Genomic DNA, 20,703 nt, shown 5'->3' on the forward strand with positions numbered 1-20,703 from the left:
GTTTGTCAATTTGAAAGACATTTGATTTAAATTCTAAATCTTAGAAATCGAACAATTTTATAGAATACAATTTGAAAGAAATTAAATTTACCGATGCGAACGAGACAAACGAAATGTAATTTAAACTTTCAATGAAAATAACGGTGAAATTGTGTTTACGTTCAAGAATTAGAAGCCTTTGAAAAATTGGCGGGAAATCGATCGGCGCGAGTTGCGCCCGCGCGATAAGTTTTGCGAAGATGATGTCGCCACCGTCACTGCAATTTCTCGCAGTTCTCTGTAACGCTGATAGTCCCGGGCTCGAAGCGAGGGATCGTTTAACTTTCTCGGCTAGTTCTCGGCCTCGGCAGTGAGCAAAATGGCGTCATTGTGGATGGTGATGTCTGTCGCGTTTTCCTTACTTCTAACACCTTTTATCATGTTTTTACTTGCCATTATATTTCTGGCTTCTATCGGAAAGTCTCTCGGTGTACGAAGGCTATATATAAAACTGCTGTTGGCGCTTTTCGAGGTAAGAGACAATCGCTGGGAACCGACAATCACGGGGCTCTTTAATTGTTATACGAAAACGGATTTTGAAAATCGTCAATTGAATCGATGACACTCAGCCGGTTGGTATGTAGTCCGTAACGTAGCTGCGAAAAGTGGGAGATGTGTCATCGTCGAATGAGAGGATACTTTTTAATAATACATCTCCCGATCAAGCTGTTCGTCGGGAACACGTGTTTAATATAAAATTAGTATTTTTGCAATAAGCGTCGCGTTTTCCTGTCGATTTCCGACAAGCATTTCGAACGTCGTTCACGCGGTTCGATACAGCGCGAACCAGAACGTTTTTCGTTCGTGCGTCAACCTTTCCGCCACATTTCAAATCTTTTCCTCGAACAGTTCAGTATCTAGAACGATTCCGATGATTTTGTTTACGCACGTTTAATAATATTCTATCGGCCGCGTTGCGATATGTCGATCAACGAACTGCACACGATCGCATCCAGACAAGCTTCACTGTACTTACACAATATCTAATTAACGATCAACAAGTAGTCGTTATTCAATTCGCGTTCGGAAATGTCGGTGGACTTGTTTTCTGTGTTTCTTTCGTCGTGTCGTGCTTCGCTCGATCTACAAAACAAACATGAACTTGGTAAAATTCGTGCTGTGGGCGCGTTGACAATGAATTCAAAAATCGCATCAACTTCACGAGGCTACATCCCTGATACAAACGTTTCTCTGTTTTTTTGAAGGAAGAAGAATGTCAGGTACTCTTTTTAGCGATTAACTGCAACGTCTCCGATATCAGGAACATAAACAAACCCCTTACTTTGTTGTTCGCTATCGCCATCGATTTTTCTTACGTGTGTGAGTTCGTTTGGCTAGAGTCGAATTCACTTGATTCGTACGGTGTTCAAGTGATTAAAAAGTGTCCGAGTGAGTATCGACAGAGAAAGGTGAAAATTCGAGATTCAGGTAAATTGCAATTAACTTGTGGAATGAGCAACAGTCCACGTGTGTGACACGTGGTTACAGCGACTGGCATATGTCCGATATCTATGTATACATTTGTCGCCTTGTGTTGTGGCAACGTTGTGTCAACGCTTCTAACCAGTGCACACGGAAATATTAGATTGGAATTAATTTAAGGGCACTTTGACGGTCGCACGACGGCGTTTGCCGTAGGCCACGTCGCAATAATATAGCGTAGTGTATTGATCTCGAACCTTCAACAATGAGACGCAAGCCTCCAATTATTCAGCATTACTCACGATAGAAAATTCGGTGTCAAAGGTCGACTTTTCTAGCCCCCACCGAATGCAGCTAGTTGTGCGACTTGATTTAACAAGGTTAAAAACTAATCTTGGGGATCTTTATGCAAAATATGAATGTTTTTTGCATTGATCGTGGGAAGCAGATTAACATAAAATTGATTTCCCTACCATCACTGCGATTATTGGTATAATAAAAATAATTTCACAAGAAATGACTGTGTAGATATCTTTAGTGAAGCACATAGTATAACAATAGGAGCTGCACAAAGGCTAAATAATTTAGAACATTTAGTGTTAACGACTTTGTTACATTGAAAGCACCATTACAACGTTCTTGAATTTGTTAAATCTTTCACTGTTTTATATTTCGTCGAACCAATTTCCTCATAAATGCTTAAAGATCCGCAGTCTATTAATCACCGTATTTCCAGTCGTCGAACTTTCGCAGGAATGATTTCGCGATATTCGACAGATCGAAGTTTCAATCGCGAACAACTTGGCATTCACGAAATGCCTTGACTCGCTATTAAGAATACTAATGATACTCTATATGAAAGAATGGGAAAACAGGATGCGCGCGTTTTCGCAACAAAAATGGCAGTCGCAATTTCAAAACCACGTTTACGTTGATATGCTGTTTGAAGCCGCTTTCGTTAATTTATTTTATCTTTGGCTGAAGAAGGACGCCGCCTGTACCGTAATACAATATAATTTATGCAAAATAACGATGTCATTGTTCCAAGTTCGAACCGCGCTCTGCAATTGAGGTTAGAGTTCCGGGGTAGGCACTTTCGATTAATCACGATCTCGTTTAGTCATAGATGACTCCCGACTCCTGACGGGATTGGAAGACAATACATGCACGAGGCTCCGAGACAATTTTTTAATCGTACCAATCGACGATTATCAGCTTAATTGTTTTATGGAGCAACACTCGATCCCGCAACATTTATGAAGATCGATAATCACGGTTTAAAGTCCGCCACCGGAAACGCTCCGCATTCGGATTTCAAAGTAACGATTCCGATTAATCGGTGACTCGAGCTTCCACAAAATTACCATCGATTTACAGTACGATAACAGAAAAAATTTCTTATAATAACATGAATGTTCAAACAAAAAGAAGAAACTGGGAAATGATAAAAACATCGAGCGTGCAATACTGAAACGGAAAGGAAAGTCATCCGCCGTTCGATGCTTGCTTTTCACTTTAGCACGTTTTCATACCTGTCGCGATAACATTGCAGCCGAGACAAGTCGAGTCTTCTGCGTCCAATAGAGCACACATTGTAATTTTCCGTCTCTGTTGATCAACTAATCCTACTAGCGTAAAGAAGGTCATTCACCGAATACGATAACGCGTGGATTACATTACTCGTGCAGTGACAAAGCGTGATCGAGTTGCGAGTCTATTACTCTATTACTAGACAGCGAATTTTATGCATTTGTGACAGAAATGAGTAAGTGTAGTTAGAAAGATTGAAAACATTAGACGAATTCCAAAGTATCCTTATATCATTTTGAACCTGTTGAACATGTTTAAAGAGAAAATAAATTTCTACGTCACTCCGGGGTTTGTTACTACATACTAGACTTTGGATCTTTATGCAAAATAAAAATGTTCTGCATTTATTGTGGGAAACGGGAATAAAATAAACAATTGATTTCGCCCCTTAATAACTTACGGCAGGCAGTTCCAACGAGTAGCTCCAGAGCTATTCGACGCCCTTCCCCGCTTAGGTTCTTCCCCCACTCTTAGACTTCATCGTTATAATACATAGTATGTATGTACATAGTGGGAAGCTCCCACCACGAGAACCGCACGACGCGATGCACACGCATACATTGTAAAGAGGTTCGATGGTGGGGGACCTTACAGTTGTCGGAGGGGAATAGGTTGGAACTGCCTGACTTCGGTATTCTTAAATTTTTCGAATCTTTTACTGTGTTTTATATTTCACTCCACCAATTTCTTTATGCATTTATGGCTTCAAAAAATTGTCAAAAAATGCTAGAAAATAAAATTCCACAAAATTTAGTGCGATTTTTATTTATTTCGGCTCTATACAAAGACTACTACCAGTGAAAATAACATTTTACATGGTTACACTTTCTTAAAATTTCTCTGCAAAAATTGAAAATTGCACAAACATCCGCAGTCTAGTTCATAGTACACATTCGCATAGCAACGATATATGTGTTGACGGTCACCGGTGACCGGCGCGGTGCACAGTGGACAATTTGGTCGAAACTCGATTCAAAATCAAAGAACTTTCGATAGAAATGAGGTGGAGCGATGAAATTTTTTTTTAATTAAAGCTGAAACTTTGCAGAATATTGGAAAAATAGGGAAATTATGGTAAGAACGTTTTTTAACGTTGAGAAAATTCGTTAAACTTGCACAATTTCAAGAAAATTGTGGTTTTTCCAATACCACGCGCGGAAAAATTTTTTTTTGAACATGCTATACTTCATTTCCCGTAGGTTTTCTCACGCTAATTTCAAATCTGGTCTCAAAATTTGTCTACGACCTCAGGATATGGCAAAATCGATTTCTTGAAATTCTACATGCTTAACGAATTTTCTCAAGGTTAAAAAACGTTCGTACCATAATCTCCCTATTTTTCCCGTATTCTGCAAAGTTTCAGCTTTAATTTAAGAAAAATTTCATCGCTCTACCTCATTTCTGTCGAAAGTTCTTTGATTTATATGATTTGATATATCAATGATTGCCTGCAACGGACGCTTTTTTAAATTACTGTGGTCACTGGGGTGAGGCACCGATCTAGTTACACCGCGGCGATCACCGGTGATCAACAGCGAATCGCGTTACACAACATATAAGTAAATGAAAAGATGGAAAGATTTAACTAGGCGCTTACAGTGTGACATAATATATATAGAATTTCTTTGGATAAATGAATGTCGGTCTTTTAACTACGTAAGCGCTTCATTATCGATCAGGAAACATTAGGAAGAGCGCCCGTGATTTATGATAATTGTACAGCGGGTCTTTATGCAAAATAAAAAACCGGAACTGCTACAAATTGGAGTGAAATAGAAAATTATTGTCTTTCTTAACATGTTTAACAGGTTGAAAATAATATAACAGTATATTTACATTCTTCTAATATTTTTACTGTTTTAATCGCGCCTACTCATTTTCGTCATAACTCCATCTATTCCGCTGTCTAATGATAATGCAGGTAGAATACGAAGTGGCTCGTTCATAAATTTCTATTCGCCGTACAAGAAAGAACTTCTGGAAGTGAACTTGGAGCTAGAAGCTTCTTTCAGCCGGATCCGATTTCAAACTTCGTTCGGAATATAACTCTGGTCTTTGTGGAAACTCTTAGTGTATTGCGTTCTCTTGGAATCGCAGACCGTCGATTCCGGAGAAACAACTGCGCGAAGTTTCGAATTGACGAGACAGAACACGCGATTCGCTTTCGTACGTGCTCGCATTTCCCCAACAATTTTCAGTTGGTTGCGTCACCGGGTTGCATTGTTGTATGCACACATATGGTAAACAAGGCCATAGTGAATAAATGCGCATCCGAGAGTCTACGTGGCGTTCGTTTGTCATTTTGTCCGTAATAACCCGCCGAGAAAGGATTTCGAATCGACACAGCAGCGTCGAGCGGTCGCACGACCATTAAGATCTTGAATTGCATCCAGCAAAGCGACCTGAAAATCCATTTTAATTCATGCGCAAAGAAATATTGATCCCCGGACTCTCAGGTTTCCGAGAATCACTTATCTGGAAGCTCTCGGCCGACCTGAAGTTTTTGATATCTCGAAAAGTAAATCCGTACAAATCTTCCGGTTATCTCTTCGAAAAATTTCGAAACAATTATTTACTGCGCGATCTTGGAAATGATCTATGCGGAAATTATTCGCTCGCATATTAAGCATGAAAACCGGCATTTATACGTAGACGCGTTATCATTCTAACATCAATTCACTTTAGCATATCAATGCTTTTCAATTCTCACGCTTGCATTTTTCATTTTTGTACTACATTCTTCCTTTACTCGGTGACGTCATTTCGCGCTTTGCGAACAGACTGGTACATATGTATATCTGTATATTTTCCATTGTTCTGTCGTGTCATGTCTGCTTACAAACTCTAATGTTCAATGATTAATTTAACAAAAACTGTAGTCGTATGCCAGCCCCTCCATTTCAACAAGCGTTTCTTTCTTTCAAGCTTGTTCATGAAAAAGCTAATATAATGTATCTCCCAGTAGCCTACCTTTTCGCACGCGTATTACCGAACAAACCACTTCGCGTAATTGTTAAACGCAAGTTTGCTTGAAAGACGGTGACCAGGAGATCGCCCGGTGAACAGACTAGTATTGAAATTTACTACTTATTTATATTTGTACGCGCAGCGCGCGAACGGTTATTAGTACGAACGATCGGTTTCTTTTGAACACTTTTTGCCGGTGGATAATAGTCGGCGGCAAAAACGGTTCCAGTACACTGTCGGCCGGCATGGCGTTGAGCAACTACCTAGTCGGACTTTATTTTCCGATCACACATTTCGGTCGTGATCGTTCGGGACTCACTGTCGAAATTACACAAGTCGCGTTCATAAAGCTCGTATCTCGCTGGCAGGCATAATGGTGCAAAGGTTGACGGCATCGCACAACGAAATGCCTGGAAACGCTGAAAAAGGCCGCGTGCAAAGTTCGTGGACATCACACACGTCCTCTGTTCATCATTCTCTGTTCGTGAAGTTCTTTGGCCCCTTATCGATAGTACTTTCGCCGCCTGTTATCGAACGTTGCGAGGCGAGCAGAAGTTAATTCGTCGATCCGGAGGAGACACGTGTCGAGGAAGGCGGCTCTTATCAGAATCCGCAGCTCTCGATACTGTACCGAAACGGTTCGCTACTCTTCTCGAGTTCGGCTATCTTTAATCTATCGAGAGAGGCAAGGCCTCTCGACGACCTTCGTTAGTGCGGTAACGCCTCGCTCGAGGGGCTTCGATCACTCTCGACTCCAAAAGGCGAAGCCGTTTTTAGGCATTTTTTTTCAAAAAAAATACTCGAGTGTATATATAGGAAATCTGTTGTATGTTCTTCGGTGTACACACGGAAGGATTTTTTCATTTTGCTTTGTCAACAATCTGACAGCGCCAGACTTGGTTCTCAGAAAACGCCTAATCATGTTGCTGCAAAACGACGATTTATTGTTCAACTCAGCCCCAACGCCAAGGAATGGACTTTGTCTACAAATTTCCAATACTTCAACTACGCTCATCTTTCCCATTCTCCCCGCTCTTACCTTACTTTCTTCAACTTATATGTACTCCACTTTCACCAACCAGTCCACTGTTTTTAAAGATATGAAATATTTTACGGCAGCTATAAACAAGAAATCAGTGAATTTCCATCTGTTTTATGATAACAGCTTTTTCAAGTTCATATTCGAAACGGTTTCTTATGTCACTTTAACGCCTCTCCGGATCGTTTATCTTCAGAATTAAAAACACAGACAGAAATTCGTTATCTGTCGAGTTTCTTGTACAACGTATCGATCGTATTGCAATATTTCTACATGTATAATACTTCGTCACACTGCTAATAAATGGATGACACAATCCTCGGCTAAGAAATTCGTCTTCCTGACCAAACATGATGTAAAAATGTCGAACATGCAGGTTGAAGTTTCCGTATCTCTTTTCTGACAATTGTCAATATCTGAAACAATAATTGCGATTTTGAAAAATACAACTAATGCGATAATTACTGATCGTGTTAATTATAGCAACGCGGTAAGACCGGTTTCTTCATTTCACGATGCTATCGCGATCAAGATTAGATAGAGATTCGATTAAAATTCATTAGAGCCTTGGCGCTTTATACACATGCACATTTTACATGATCGCTAAGTCGTAAACTGTCCGGTCTGCTCTATGACTTGGTGCATTAGCATGTCGGATGTCTAGACGTGTTCCATATTTATACATTGCTTTATGAATGACAAAGAAATATTTGACAAATGACTTCCTTCCAAAGGTTTCATACTATGTATTGAAAGAAAACCGGCTCGTTCCACATATTATAATTTTTCTGCCGATTGTACTATTATCTCCATGATGAGGGGCTACTGTGATCGTAATGGCATGTTATACAACAGTTTTTATTTATATTCGATTTCTCTATCATGGTTAGGTAATAATACGAATATTCACATCATTGAAAACGGCAAACATATCAATCAAGTTCGCTCATCTTCCGATTCGAGTCTCTTCAAGACGTTCTTCGAAAATCCTCGCCATTTTTACAAAACGATACATTTTATGCGGAGCTGCCATCTTGATACATCGCTCGTTGATAGCGAACCGCGAGAACAATAAACACCTCATTCTTTATGCATTTTTAATCGGTTTGTAACCTGAGATCATTAATTCGTGATTGAAGAGTTCGTTTGACAGGAAAAACCTCTCGCGATACTCACGAAAAATCAGTGACGTTGAAAAATAAAGCTAAACACGGGCCACTCAAATTTGTTTAGTCCAGAAAGAACTGGGAGACTGTTCAGAAACTTCGAGCATCTTTCTCCGTTTCTTCGGTATGCACTTCGCGCGACGAAAATAGAAAATCAATAGGAATAATCATCTTATAAGCACCCAAACAGTTCAGCCGGAATAATTACGTCTCTTAACATTTGCATGAACTTTTCTCGCGAGCTGCAACAATTTCGTCGCGGAAAATTTCCGGTGGTGATATCAAAGAATACATAGACATGCAATCAATATGAACTTTCTTCTTCTTCTTCTAAGAAACGATGAACGACAAAGAAGTTGCAATCACTGTAACCGTAAAATGAATCGTGCAAGGGTTTAATCATCTGGTGATGACACCATGATGACTAGACAGCGGATTCGATGCATTTATGACAAAAATGAGTAGGTACAATTTAAAACAGTAAAAACATTCGAAGAATTTAAAACTACTGTTGCATTATTTTCAACATATTAACGAAGAATATAAATCTGTACGTCGCTTCAGTTTGTTGCAATCCAGGTAAAAAATCTCTACTTTCCATAAAGATCCGCTGTCTAATGATGACAATAATTTTCTCGATTAGCATGTCGGTGTTTGATCGTGACCCGCTTCGTTTCCGGTCCGAGCGTGTCGATCGTGAATTTGAAATCGAATGGCCCCATTGTTCGCCGTTTGCTATGTTTCAAGTTCGAGTACCGTTGCGAAAGTAGCAACAGAAATTCTTCCGAGTCGTGGAGGCCTAAGCTACGCGTTCGTTTTTGCTATAGTACGGCAGGCAAAACATCGAAAATGTTAAGAAGAGGAACGGCACATGGCATCGGGACGTGGACGACGCGGATGAGGAGCACCAGCCGCTCATCGAGAAACAGAACGCGCATAATTCAATGAGCCCGAGCCACAAAGGGCAAAACGGTGTCCTCAGCGTGATAGCTAGATCAAAGGATCTGATCCTGGTGCCCGAACCGGAGATGCAGAATCACAGGAATCACCTGGAGGAATCAAAAGCGGCTGAATCGGAAACCACCGTCACCGCCGCCGCCGCCGCCGCCGCTGCTGCTGCCACCGATAAAAACGAGGTGAGCCTCTGTTCCCCTGTAATCATTCCTAGCGAGAAGTTCCGGATTACATATTCATACAATCGACGTTGCAATTAATCATCTTCCAGGGCCTCATCCGCAGAGACTCCTTTGAAGCGCTGAAGAGGGAATTTGAACTCGCAATTTGTTTAGACTACATCAAAGCCGGCGTTGAGGCTATTATCGAAGATGAAGTGACGTCTCGTTTTGAAGCAGAGGAGCTTAAGGTAATTTTTCATTAATGTCACTATCGATGTTCTCCGCTGTCCATAGGATTTAAGCCAATTGCAATCATTTCGTATAATAAGAGTTTCTACAATCTATGTATTAGGTTGCTGCATATGAAATGTCCGATTTTAGAATGCAACTCTTACAAAACGTTTCGATCAAGAAATGCTATTACAGTCTATAAGTTTATTGTATAAAACTTTGAGGTACAAAGCGAAATTATAAAGATGCTTTCATAAGGAATGATTTAATAAATAATAAGAATCGCGCACAGTTGAATTCTTGTTATTATTGTATAATTATTAAATTAAATATTACAATTATTGCATAATCTTACTTTTAAATGAAGTTTATTTCAACGTCAACCAACGCGACTGTCGCGTGTTCCTTTTATATGTCTGGAACAATAACTTATTGACGATAGCATTATCTGATTTTTTGGTGAAAATGTGGTGATTAATTAACGTACTAGTTGTTGATGGTAAAAAGAACTATAAAATCAAGATAATATATCTTACTTTCACCGTAGTACAATCAAGAAACTTAAAATTTCTAAATAGAATACATTGAGTGCAAAATTGCGTTTGTTTAATGTCACTGCTAGAAATCGGACATTTCATATGCAACAACCTTTATTATAATAAACCAATGGCAACGATGTACTCAGCTTTCCTTGAATAACGAATCGTCAATTGTTTCAGAACTGGAACCTGCTAACTCGTACGAATCGACACTATGAATTTATCTCGTGGAAGTTAACTGTGATATGGATGTTTGGGTTTTTTATGCGATATTGCTTCCTCCTACCTTTGAGGATATTTATTTGCTTCATAGGGGTAAGTTCACTCGAGTTCTCTCTTCGCGTATAACTCGTCAGATCTATAGAAGTTGAAGAAAAGTTGATAGGATATGTGGATAAAACGTCGCGTCGATGATTATATTTTAGTTTATATGCGAGGATGTATTTCAATTTGTGAGTTCTAGATGCAAACAGAAAGATAGTTACGAATTTGTAAGTGAACTAATAACAAAGCTCCCTAGGTACAGTTCCTTGTAATTACGACGTTTTGTATCGGCTACCTGCCAAACGGTTTTATTAAGAAATGGGCATACAGCACGGGTAGTCTGATCGCGTTCAGGCTAATATCACAATCTTTGTCGGCTACAATTACAATCCACAATCCGGAGTACAAACCGAAAACTGGAGGAGTGTGCGTGTCGAATCACACTTCCACGATCGATGTGTGCATCTTGTCCACACAGACGGCATTCGCTTTGGTAATATATACCATTTTCATGATATTATCATGTTATTTTTGTTTTCAAAATTTGTCATACCATTCGGCATCGTTTTTTGTTGGGAATTAACTCATTAGTACTGCCTCATGTGTGTCCATTGTCTTGGGGAATATATATATATATATATAATTATAAATGAGTTGCTGCGTTAACATTGGGATTGTTTTAACATACCAAAACAGTGGAGGAAAAATTTTATTAACCAACAGGACCTCGTACGAAACACTAAAAGAAACGAAGGGGAAAAATTGAATTAATCAACACGATCTTGTATTCTCGGGTGATATTAATCTCTCTTCCCCATCCTCGCAACACAATAAAGTTCTGCCTACCAACAAAGTTGAAATGCATTAGTAAATGTTACAGGTAACAGTATCCTGTAACTTTGCTTTGCAGGTAAAACTACTCAGCGACGAATACAGAGGGAGTCGTCGTTTCTCAGGTGCAAAGCTTATGGTTTACAGGTGATGTGGCTGACAGTATGTACAGCAGTTGTGGGCTACGTTCCAGAGGGTATCTTCAAAAGATGGCTGAATTACAAAGTTTCCATAATGTGTTTCGGTGTCTTGTCGAGCGCTCTATCGTCAGTTATTACTTACCACAACCCAGAGAATCGACCTGTACGGGGCATATGTGTGGCTAATCACACGTCTCCCATAGATGTTTTGGTACTCATGTGCGATAACTGTTACTCATTGGTATGTTGCCTGCGCATGCGTATGCATAATATCTATATAGACAGCGGATCTTTGTGCATTTATAGGAAAATAGAATTGAAATTTTCAAAATTGAAGATGTCAATATATGATCCATTAAAATCATTAAAGAAAGAAACAACAATCAATTTAGCTTCTATTTCTTGCAATCGAAGCAGACAATTTTTATTTTGCATAAAGATCCGCAGTCTATTAATATCATTTATGCCATTCGATTTTCAAGAGAACAAAAAGGCACTAACCATACTCAAATTAATTTGGTATTTTTGTTTGATTTTTTGTTTGTGTCCAATTGGAAAACTGTTTGCGTCTCATCATCTCTGGGTGTAAACGTTTTGGAAATGTGTCGAGTTCTCGGAAATGTTTCAAATCCAGTCAAACATGCACCATTTTGTGGATATTTTGAAGAGAATTTGAAACTTTTCCCACAGCTCGGTACAATCGTAAATCACTAACATTTACACTCCTTGAAATTTAGCGATTCGAGGTACTTAATCGGTGAATGTTAATTCAGATAGGTCAAAGGCACGGTGGGTTCTTGGGGATTCTGCAAAGGGCACTGGCTCGTGCCTCCCCCCATATATGGTTCGAAAGATCAGAAGTCAAGGATAGGGAAGCCGTAGCGAAAAGGTAACTCGCAGGAAATTATTTGAACCCGAATTAACATTTTACTTTGGTTAATACTGACTTTGAATTTGTCCGATCCACAGGTTGAAAAAGCACGTATCTGATCCTACAAATCCACCAATTCTTATCTTCCCAGAAGGAACATGTATTAATAACACGTCAGTCATGCAGTTTAAGAAAGGCAGTTTCGAAGTTGGCGGTGTAATTTATCCTGTTGCGATAAAGGTATAGCTCGGACAATGCAAGACAGCTCAATTAATCATGAGGCGATGCAATAACTGATTTTACTTTTCAGTATGATCCAAGATTTGGCGATGCTTTTTGGAACAGTAGTAGATATTCAATGATACAGTATTTGTATATGACCATGTCCAGTTGGGCCATAGTCTGCGACGTCTGGTATCTTCCGCCGATGTACAGAAATGAAGGCGAAAGTGCTATTGACTTCGCGAATAGAGTAAAGTCTGTGATAGCAAGGCAAGGAGGATTGGTTGACTTACAATGGTATGTTACGATGCAGAAAACGTTGGAGAAATGTTAAATGACAATGATCGAACAACATTATTCTATAGGGATGGACAACTGAAGAGAATGAAACCTAAGAAAGAATGGAGGGAAAAGCAACAAGAGGAGATTAGTAAACGAATTAAAGTTGAATGAGTCGAGTCATCTCTAGTCCTACCTTCACCATCGATATAATGTGTGATATTTTGTTTAAACGAGACCATTTCATCCTATGTGCTGTTTGTATTTTTTGTGGACAACTGTTTGCCAGGGAAAAGATTGTTAGTATAGAGTATACATGATTCAATTTATTTCCTACTACAAATATGGTACAATGCATTTTATAGAATTATGTTTTACTGGCGGATAAATTTCCGTAGACCTGTTCTAATTTGTCGGTTGAGATTTTTGGCATTATCATATTTTAATGAATTAGATTCATTTTTTAATTACATGGTCCGAATAAGATTCATAAATCCCGTTTACAAATGGTGTATAACATTTTATTAACGTTGCGGTTCGGTTATAATGGCTGCCATTTTGCAGGTACCATATTTGTCAACTTTTTAATAATGAGATTCTATAACACTGCATTGTAAAGTTATTATTTATACGCAATGAAACATGTATTGCGGAATGCCACGGTGTGAAATATTTTGCGTGTACGAGTGTGTGTGTAGCATCGAAATCATCCCATCTCATGTTCTTACATTTTTTAGATCACCTCATTATCTCATTAATTTGATGCATGTATTCAATCTATTTGATATTATGTAGGAGAAGTTGCATTTCTTTTTTTTTTTTGTTTTTGTGTAAGAATGATAGGAAAAGATATATTACTGTCTTTAGTGTAGTTAAAAAAATAAACTATTTATATTCACATTTCTCAAAAAGAAACGAAATCAGAATACGTCGGGGCTATACCGTTGCACCCATCCCTTGGAAAATCTGTAGCGTCACAGGTTGTTTGTAATCCGATTATAAACATATTTTCTATTTTTATAGTTCACAGCAACAAAATCGAGATCAATGAAATCGCAAAAATTCTTGGAAAATCTTTACAAGTAAAACTCGCAAACTTCATTCATTAAACCCATAAAGGACTGTTAATATTTGATCCTTTGGTAATAGAAAATATCATTAAAGCTGGGTTTCACATATACGTGACATTCAGATGTAAGATTATTATAGATAGTTAATGTATATTTGCTTCGTATAATTTTTATCAGACAAGTACGTTTTTATATTTCGTATGAAATTAAATCGAACATTACCGAAAACTGTAATATTTTATATTATACCAATAGGCGACTACACGAATGAAAATACATGACAAAAAACACAACATATGTTGAACTAAGTGAAATTGTTAATTAAAAGAATAGAATTAGAGGAAATTAGTTCGTAAAGTTGTTTGTTTATGAACTAATGGTGCTACATGCAATGTCACTATATATTTTTGTATAGCAATGAATATACGTAGGATACGACGAACAGAAATGTAGCGAAACGAAAATGGTACCATGTATCTGTCAGCATAATATGATAATTCTATTAAACGCTAAACTAAATTCACATGTACAGGTTCTTTGAACTGTAACTCTGCTTCTGCTAGATACTAATGATATATTGCATATAAAAATGCGCTAGTCACTGATATACTTACATCACAGAAACATAATGCACAAATTAATGATTAATTACGATTAATTATTGTATAATCTTTCTGCCTGATTATACATGGTATTTAATGTTTTAGCATGTATATTGACTTCGTATGTTTTACAACTTGTGTGTACATATTTATAAAAACCAATTGATAGTATAAGAGAGTTTACGAAGAATCGATTATTTCGTTTTTGGAGAAACTACTAATCCTATATTCGGTAGAGATTATACTGTTTCGATACTTGTATATATACGTTTCCATTTCGCTATTTCATTTATTTATTTATTCGATTCTTTTGTAACATTCATGCAACAAAAAATAAACAATAACAAAGGATATAATCTGTTCATTAAGAAACCATCTACTTCTGTGAATTTATTTACGTTAATCGATTAATTAATATATTACACAGTATCAAAAATTATTATTTCGCCAGTGCTTTCTTAGTCTTCTCTTCTTCTTCCTGCAGTTGCTCCATTTCTTGTTGCTCTTTGAATAATCTAATCAATTCTTCCGTTGCCGAAGGCCTCAACATCTTGTATTTGCCAAGCTCATTCTGAAAATTAAGAGATACATCATTTATTCGAATAAAAAGAAACAGTTTGATATATAATCAGCTATTTACATTAGGGAACTCTGCTGCATTTATCGATGGCTCCTTAAATGTAAAAGGTGTCCAAGGTCCTTGTATGGAAGGAAAATCTGTGCGCCATAATTTCAGTAGTCTAATGGAAGTTCCATCATGATATTGTGTTTTCAATAAATTCATCCATTGGTAAACGTCTTCGCGAGTGTAATTGGTAACGCACATCCACTGTGTCTCTCCATTCACTGTAACGAGTATTTAGTATTTATACATAAGTACTTCTCTCAGTACTCACAAGAAATGTTGAACCTACAGTATTCTGCTTTTATCACTGGGACTCTGTGTCTCCTCGGTTTAACGTATACTACAACACCAGGATTCTCCCTTGCGTAATTGACTAAATCATTTTCCAAAAATTTCCTATGTAAAACCAAAATGATTATGTATGAATTACTTTAGAGAAGAACTCTATAAATATGCTATTTTTCATTTAATGTATATACAATTGTACAGGTTGTTACAGGTTACGATTCATAAAACGGAGTAACATGAATCGAAGAATATAACGTACGAAACGAGTACAATAAACAATAAATAAATGAGACAATCACCAAGAATTTCGCTATATATAGTAATATCAACGCGTGCGTAAATTCAGTATACGGTGGAGAGGTTAGAAATACAAAGTATTGCTTACCTAATTCCAACACTGGAACCCGTGGTTTTACAGAATTTTAATGTAACTCTTTGAAGCTGACACACATAGCGACCAATGCCTAAGCCAAAAGGTGGTCGTACAAATCCATATTTCAGAAATATATTGTGATTTGACATTTTTCTCCGGTACTAAATGTAAATAAAGTTCGTTTAAACGTACACCGTCTGCTCACTGTTTACTACACGAGCGCATGTCTCATAAAGCATTTTCCGTCTTTTTCCCCGATACAATTGCAATCATTATAGTCGACGTTTTTCAAATGAAACTTTATTACATCTCAATTTCATGAATGTCTTGGAACGCATTCGATTGTCCTACATATCAAATTTATTTCGAATTTCAACCTTACAATTATAATTTCCTATCAGAAAATCTTTATACGTGATCGCAGTTTTTCTTTTTTTTTAGGAGATCTATATCGATGAAAATTTAACTGTTATCGAACCACCGTGGTTCGATTACGTTGCATTTAACGGGTGGCGAAGGAACGGACATTATGGATGGCAAAGATGTTGGCAGAAATTCTCCTGGCCAGAAATGTACGGCGTCCATGAGTAAACATCCGATTAGGATGCCGCGCATCAGGGGCATCAAGATCCTTAGAAGCCTGCTTTTCGGTGGTTTTTGTGGCCAAATGAAGATCAATCGCGATCCATCTGTTGCACGTCACGAGAACGGTTAATATTATCAAATCTCTATTACTATCAATCTCAATGAGCCAATTATTATACAGGATGATCCACCTAAATATCTCGATCAATTTTAGAAGTCAGAGGATACTTCAAGGTCATGTTATTAATATATGTCTAAATGCGTTTCAATGTCAACTAGAATATCCAAGAAAAGAGATATCGATGACCTTGAAAAAACAATAATACTTATACAAAGCATTCACCTTGCGATACCATTTTACATTGTATTAAAAACAGTTGTTATGATATCGCAAATAAAGGAGATACATTTAGATTTAGGTAGCTACATTTATAGGTGGACCACGCTGTATTATCGCCTAACTAAATAAAGTTATATGTATGTATTAGGACAGACCTGGGCCTGGACGACGCACAGTGGGACCTTTCGTCCAAATCGGAGACAAAATCAAAGAACTTTCGATAGAAGTGAGGTAGAGCGATGAAATTTTTTTTAAATTAAAGTTGAAACTTTGCAGAATATATGGGAAAAATAGGGAGATTATGGTAAGAACGTTTTTTAACGTTGAGAAAATTCGTTAAACTTGCACAATTTCAAGAACATTGTGGTTTTTCCAATACCACGCGCGGAAAAAATTTTTTTTGAACATGCTGTACTTCATTTCCCGTAGATTTTTTCACGCTGATTTCAAATCTGGTCTCAAAATTTGTCTACGACCTCAGGATATTGCAAAATCGATTTCTTGAAATTCTACATGCTTAACGAATTTTCTCAAGGTTAAAAAACGTTCGTACCATAATCTCCCTATTTTTCCCATATTCTGCAAAGTGCAGCTTTAATTTTAAAAAAATTTAATCGCTCTACCTCATTTCTATCGAAAGTTCTTTGATTTTGTCTCCGATTTGGACGAAAGGTCCCACTGTGCGACGCTGGCTCAAAAAACAGATGTTGCTGCTACTCCTTTGTCGGAGTGGACGTGGTGGGGACTGTCTTACCGAGCAAGAAAAGGAGAGAAGCAGCAACATGTGTTTTTTGAGCCAGTGTCGCCCAGGTCTGTTATTAGGATAAAATGATGGACTTGTATTGCGACGAATGATCGACGATTGCACGTGATGAGGGCTGACGCCAGGAGGAGCGGTAAATATTCCATTTTCGGTGGATCGTTTCCTTTTCTTGTAATTATATCTACGTCCACCGCCCTGTCTGTACAATACACGGTCCTCGAAATTATGTTCATAGCTGGATCTAGCCAAGCTCGTGGTCGTGCTTGCTGTGCTGTCTTGAAGGGAGACGGTGGTTCCGGTTGTCAAGGAACATTTGTCGTCGTCCGTGTCACGATTTGTCAAATCCTCCGTCTTTCTAAGAGCATCAATTTGATCAATAAGATCAAGCCCACGATGAAAACGATTAATCTTGATCGACATCGAGATAACACGGATCGCGGTGAGATGTACGTGGATTGCTTTTAATACTAACTCTTGGCTAAAACGATGGGCAACATTGTTGTACACTTCTGTCTGCTCCAGATTTCAAGTCCGATTTTCTTAAGTCTTGCTACCTAATGGGATTAATATATTGTATTTGGTTTCGTACGATGCGGCGTCAATACATTCAGATTTCTGTTGGTTTCCTTCTGAAACTGCGAAACGATGTTCCCGATAGTTATTCTACTTTTTTACGCCGTCAATTTCAGTGAATAACAGCGTCGACGTCTCCAGTTTCACTTCGGTGAACATTTCTGACAGTGACAGGTATTTCCCACTCGAAACTGACAAGAGCACACTGCTCTGCAAAATTTTCATTGAAAAACATCCGTGAAAAATCATAATTACAACAAACTAAGTACAACAGCCTGTTTGAAGTTATTGTTATTATTATTTTTAGAGAAACCACATTCCTCGAGCAAGATGTCTGGATGTAAATGTACGTATTATTCGTGAAACGATGATTCGACAATGTTGCAAATATTAGGTTGGCAAGAAATTATGATTTCGGTATTTTAAGGTGAAATAGAGGCGAATGTTTTTATCCAAACAATAAACTTTAATGAATAAGATATTTTCCATTTTCTTTTTGTGTCAAAAAGAATAAATAAGAAAATTTTATTGATTAAAAAAATTGGGTTTTACTTCACCTTAAAATACCGAAATTACTTTCTCGCCAGCCAAATAAAATGTAATTAATTTGTCAGGCCCGAAATCGGATGTGAAGCCGATAGAATGCATTCCGTACTTCGAGGACATTACCACGAAGATGGAAGAACGCCGGTGCGACCTGATAGGCAGACAAAAGCATTTACGCGAGAAGATCTCGACGATGGAACGCTCGATTCCGGCATTGATCGCTTACAACATGTGGATGGCGAAAGACAAATGCGACGATGCACCGACTTGCAAAGTCCGCGAGATCATGAAGAAATTCTCCACTCATCCGGATCCGACCGAAAAGCTTCTCGCGAACTTGAAGAAAACGGTGATGGAACTGAACGGGGAGACAGCCGAGTTGCATGTACGGAACGATTGAAATTCAGCGATTAAATCGGGTAAATCTTCGCACCCGGTCCAAACCTTACCAGACATAATTCTATTATTAGAAACATTTCGCATGGAACATTTGCCAAAATCTTTTTCTTCTTTTGACCAAAGGAAAAGATTATTCAAGCAGACGTTAAGCTGGAGGAAACAGACATGGAGCTCGAGTCTCTGGAACTATTGAACAAAGAGTTGAACGAAAAGTTGACCCGTTTAGAGAGAGAAGTGAACAGTTTCGGCACTCCGAGCCTTCACTCTATACATTCGGAGGATTTGATTTGTCTGTCGAAGATACGTCGACTAGCTAAAGATGAGTTATGCTTGAAACAGTGTATCAAGCAGATGGAATTGAAAGAGACGCTGTTCAAGGAACACATGGACCGGTTGTTAACGTGTAGAGAATATCAAAATGCCTGTGATAAACGAAAAATGACTGGTTGTCTTCGAAACATGGATTGCGGTGGAAGAATGCTGTGCTGCGAGCCTAAAAAATGTCTGCAGTACGTGCCAGCTGGTCAGCGTTCGAAAAAGAAGCTGGGGCATGTGGATAGAGAAGTTCTCAACGAAAGCGAGAAGGTAAGATTGGCTGCGGAATAACGTGGAACAATAAATTTATTCAGGTTTGCACAGACGCAGACTCAAAGCGATGCGATAGTCTCCACTTCTGAGCACGATGTTGGCAAGCAAGATAAATCGCAAGGAACAGTGGAGAAAAAAACTTCATGGATACCTAATTGGTGGTCAAGCAATCAGAAGACAGCGGAAAACGTACCTCCTCCGAACGATGATACAACAATTACAGTTGCCACAGAGGTAAATAATGTAAGACGATGCGCGGTTGGCTCGTTAACAATTTCTACCTGTAGAACAACTATCTACTAGTATCTACCGATAGATGTAATTCAAATCGAATGAAAGATCCGCATAATTTCAGAATATCGAATACATTATTTTTAACTTATTAAAATGATTAAAGAAAGAACGGTTTTTCGTGAATACACTCGGAAATTAAATCGGTGCGTAGGTAGCTGTTCTGCAAGTTCACCGTCTCTACTAATTATTTCGTGTAGATAATATTTAATTGCACGGTAGGAACCCGATAAGCCAATCACGGTCGAAGCGTCGACGCAACCAGATGCTCCCCAGGAAAGACCGGAAGGAAGGGCGATCGGTGATAAACTGGGCGGAAAACCAGGATACGCGAGTCCTTGCAAGAATTGTGGCCGCGAAGCTTGTCCACCGTCAGTTGTCAAAAAAAGTAGAGGCAAGAAGGGAAAGGAAAGGCTCTGTGCTGGAAAATTTGTTACACCTTGTAATATTCCCTTTATGAAGTCGTGTAAAGGTCCTGCGATGCCACGGAAACCCTGTTTCGACGTATCCTGTCACCTACCAGAGCATCATGGTACGAGCTAACCACCCTTGAATACGATTATCAAGTTTAATTGTTTTTCGTTTAATTATATAGGTCTTAAAACGCCGTGTAACTTTTGCATGCCAACGTGCGATCTTGGCGGTTCATGCGAAATTTGTCCAATCTCGTACAAGAACTGTTTTCGACTTCCAAACAACTGTAGATGCAACTGCAAGGGAAAGTGTGCCAAAGGGTTATCAGAGGCAGTGTGCAATTGCAGCGATGTATTATCGGACCCGTTGGAAGAGTATCAGCCCACAGCTGCTCAACTGCATAGGGATCCAAACGAGAGCAACAGCGACGATGACTTTTGTGAATGTTGTTCCTGCGGCTGCGAAGACAGCGACGAATCCTTTTCGTGTCAGTGCAATTAACGAGAGGAATATTTTTGGGAAAGAAATTAC

The 20,703-nt window shown here is 38.5% G+C and overlaps 3 protein-coding genes across 7 annotated transcripts; 2 read left to right on the forward strand and 1 right to left on the reverse strand.

Annotated features, from left to right (window-relative positions):
* Nucleotides 1-20: 20 nt before the first annotated feature.
* Gpat4 (Glycerol-3-phosphate acyltransferase 4) lies at nucleotides 21-14,743 on the forward strand. Of its 5 annotated transcripts, none has more exons than XM_076439826.1 (10): nucleotides 21-511; nucleotides 1,245-1,259; nucleotides 9,051-9,359; nucleotides 9,449-9,586; nucleotides 10,289-10,423; nucleotides 10,629-10,865; nucleotides 12,117-12,232; nucleotides 12,313-12,454; nucleotides 12,525-12,733; nucleotides 12,802-14,743. In XM_076439826.1, the coding sequence occupies exons 1-10, from the start codon at nucleotides 359-361 to the stop codon at nucleotides 12,887-12,889; spliced, it is 1,542 nt and encodes a 513-aa protein (XP_076295941.1). In that variant the 5' UTR covers nucleotides 21-358; the 3' UTR covers nucleotides 12,890-14,743. The 5 variants fall into 5 exon arrangements, with proteins under 5 accessions (XP_076295941.1, XP_076295943.1, XP_076295942.1 ...); XM_076439827.1 differs by lacking the exon at nucleotides 10,629-10,865 and adding an exon at nucleotides 11,351-11,584 and having other exon boundaries at nucleotides 255-511; XM_076439828.1 differs by lacking the exon at nucleotides 1,245-1,259 and having other exon boundaries at nucleotides 241-511.
* On the reverse strand, nucleotides 14,741-15,925 carry Mrpl43 (mitochondrial ribosomal protein L43). The gene is made up of 4 exons (XM_076439875.1): nucleotides 15,686-15,925; nucleotides 15,302-15,408; nucleotides 15,028-15,233; nucleotides 14,741-14,958 (listed from the first exon to the last, which is right to left on the reverse strand). Exons 1-4 carry the CDS (start codon nucleotides 15,820-15,822, stop codon nucleotides 14,827-14,829), a joined length of 582 nt encoding a protein of 193 aa, XP_076295990.1. The 5' UTR covers nucleotides 15,823-15,925; the 3' UTR covers nucleotides 14,741-14,826.
* On the forward strand, nucleotides 15,905-20,673 carry LOC143216632 (uncharacterized). Its single transcript, XM_076439892.1, has 7 exons — nucleotides 15,905-16,383; nucleotides 18,242-18,280; nucleotides 18,549-18,865; nucleotides 19,003-19,464; nucleotides 19,519-19,701; nucleotides 19,981-20,290; nucleotides 20,354-20,673. Exons 1-7 carry the CDS (start codon nucleotides 16,203-16,205, stop codon nucleotides 20,671-20,673), a joined length of 1,812 nt encoding a protein of 603 aa, XP_076296007.1. The 5' UTR covers nucleotides 15,905-16,202.
* Nucleotides 20,674-20,703: the final 30 nt, after the last annotated feature.

This window comes from Lasioglossum baleicum, chromosome 15, assembly GCF_051020765.1.
Source record: "Lasioglossum baleicum chromosome 15, iyLasBale1, whole genome shotgun sequence".
In the NCBI taxonomy this organism is placed as follows: Eukaryota; Metazoa; Arthropoda; class Insecta; order Hymenoptera; family Halictidae; genus Lasioglossum; species Lasioglossum baleicum.

Excerpts from the sequence above, each read along its gene's own strand:
- Gpat4 (XM_076439826.1), top strand. The coding sequence starts at position 359 with ATGGCGTCATTGTGGATGGTGATGTCTGTCGCGTTTTCCTTACTTCTA. Across the intron at positions 9,360-9,448 it reads CTGCCACCGATAAAAACGAG|GGCCTCATCCGCAGAGACTC; the intron begins GTGAGCCTCTGT and ends ATCATCTTCCAG. Across the intron at positions 10,866-12,116 it reads CACAGACGGCATTCGCTTTG|ATAGGTCAAAGGCACGGTGG; the intron begins GTAATATATACC and ends ATGTTAATTCAG.
- Mrpl43 (XM_076439875.1), bottom strand. The coding sequence starts at position 15,822 with ATGTCAAATCACAATATATTTCTGAAATATGGATTTGTACGACCACCT. Across the intron at positions 15,409-15,685 it reads GGTTCCAGTGTTGGAATTAG|GAAATTTTTGGAAAATGATT; the intron begins GTAAGCAATACT and ends GGTTTTACATAG. Across the intron at positions 15,234-15,301 it reads AGTGATAAAAGCAGAATACT|TGAATGGAGAGACACAGTGG; the intron begins GTAGGTTCAACA and ends TACTCGTTACAG.
- LOC143216632 (XM_076439892.1), top strand. The coding sequence starts at position 16,203 with ATGGATGGCAAAGATGTTGGCAGAAATTCTCCTGGCCAGAAATGTACG. Across the intron at positions 18,281-18,548 it reads CAAGATGTCTGGATGTAAAT|GCCCGAAATCGGATGTGAAG; the intron begins GTACGTATTATT and ends TTAATTTGTCAG. Across the intron at positions 19,465-19,518 it reads TTCTCAACGAAAGCGAGAAG|ACGCAGACTCAAAGCGATGC; the intron begins GTAAGATTGGCT and ends AGGTTTGCACAG.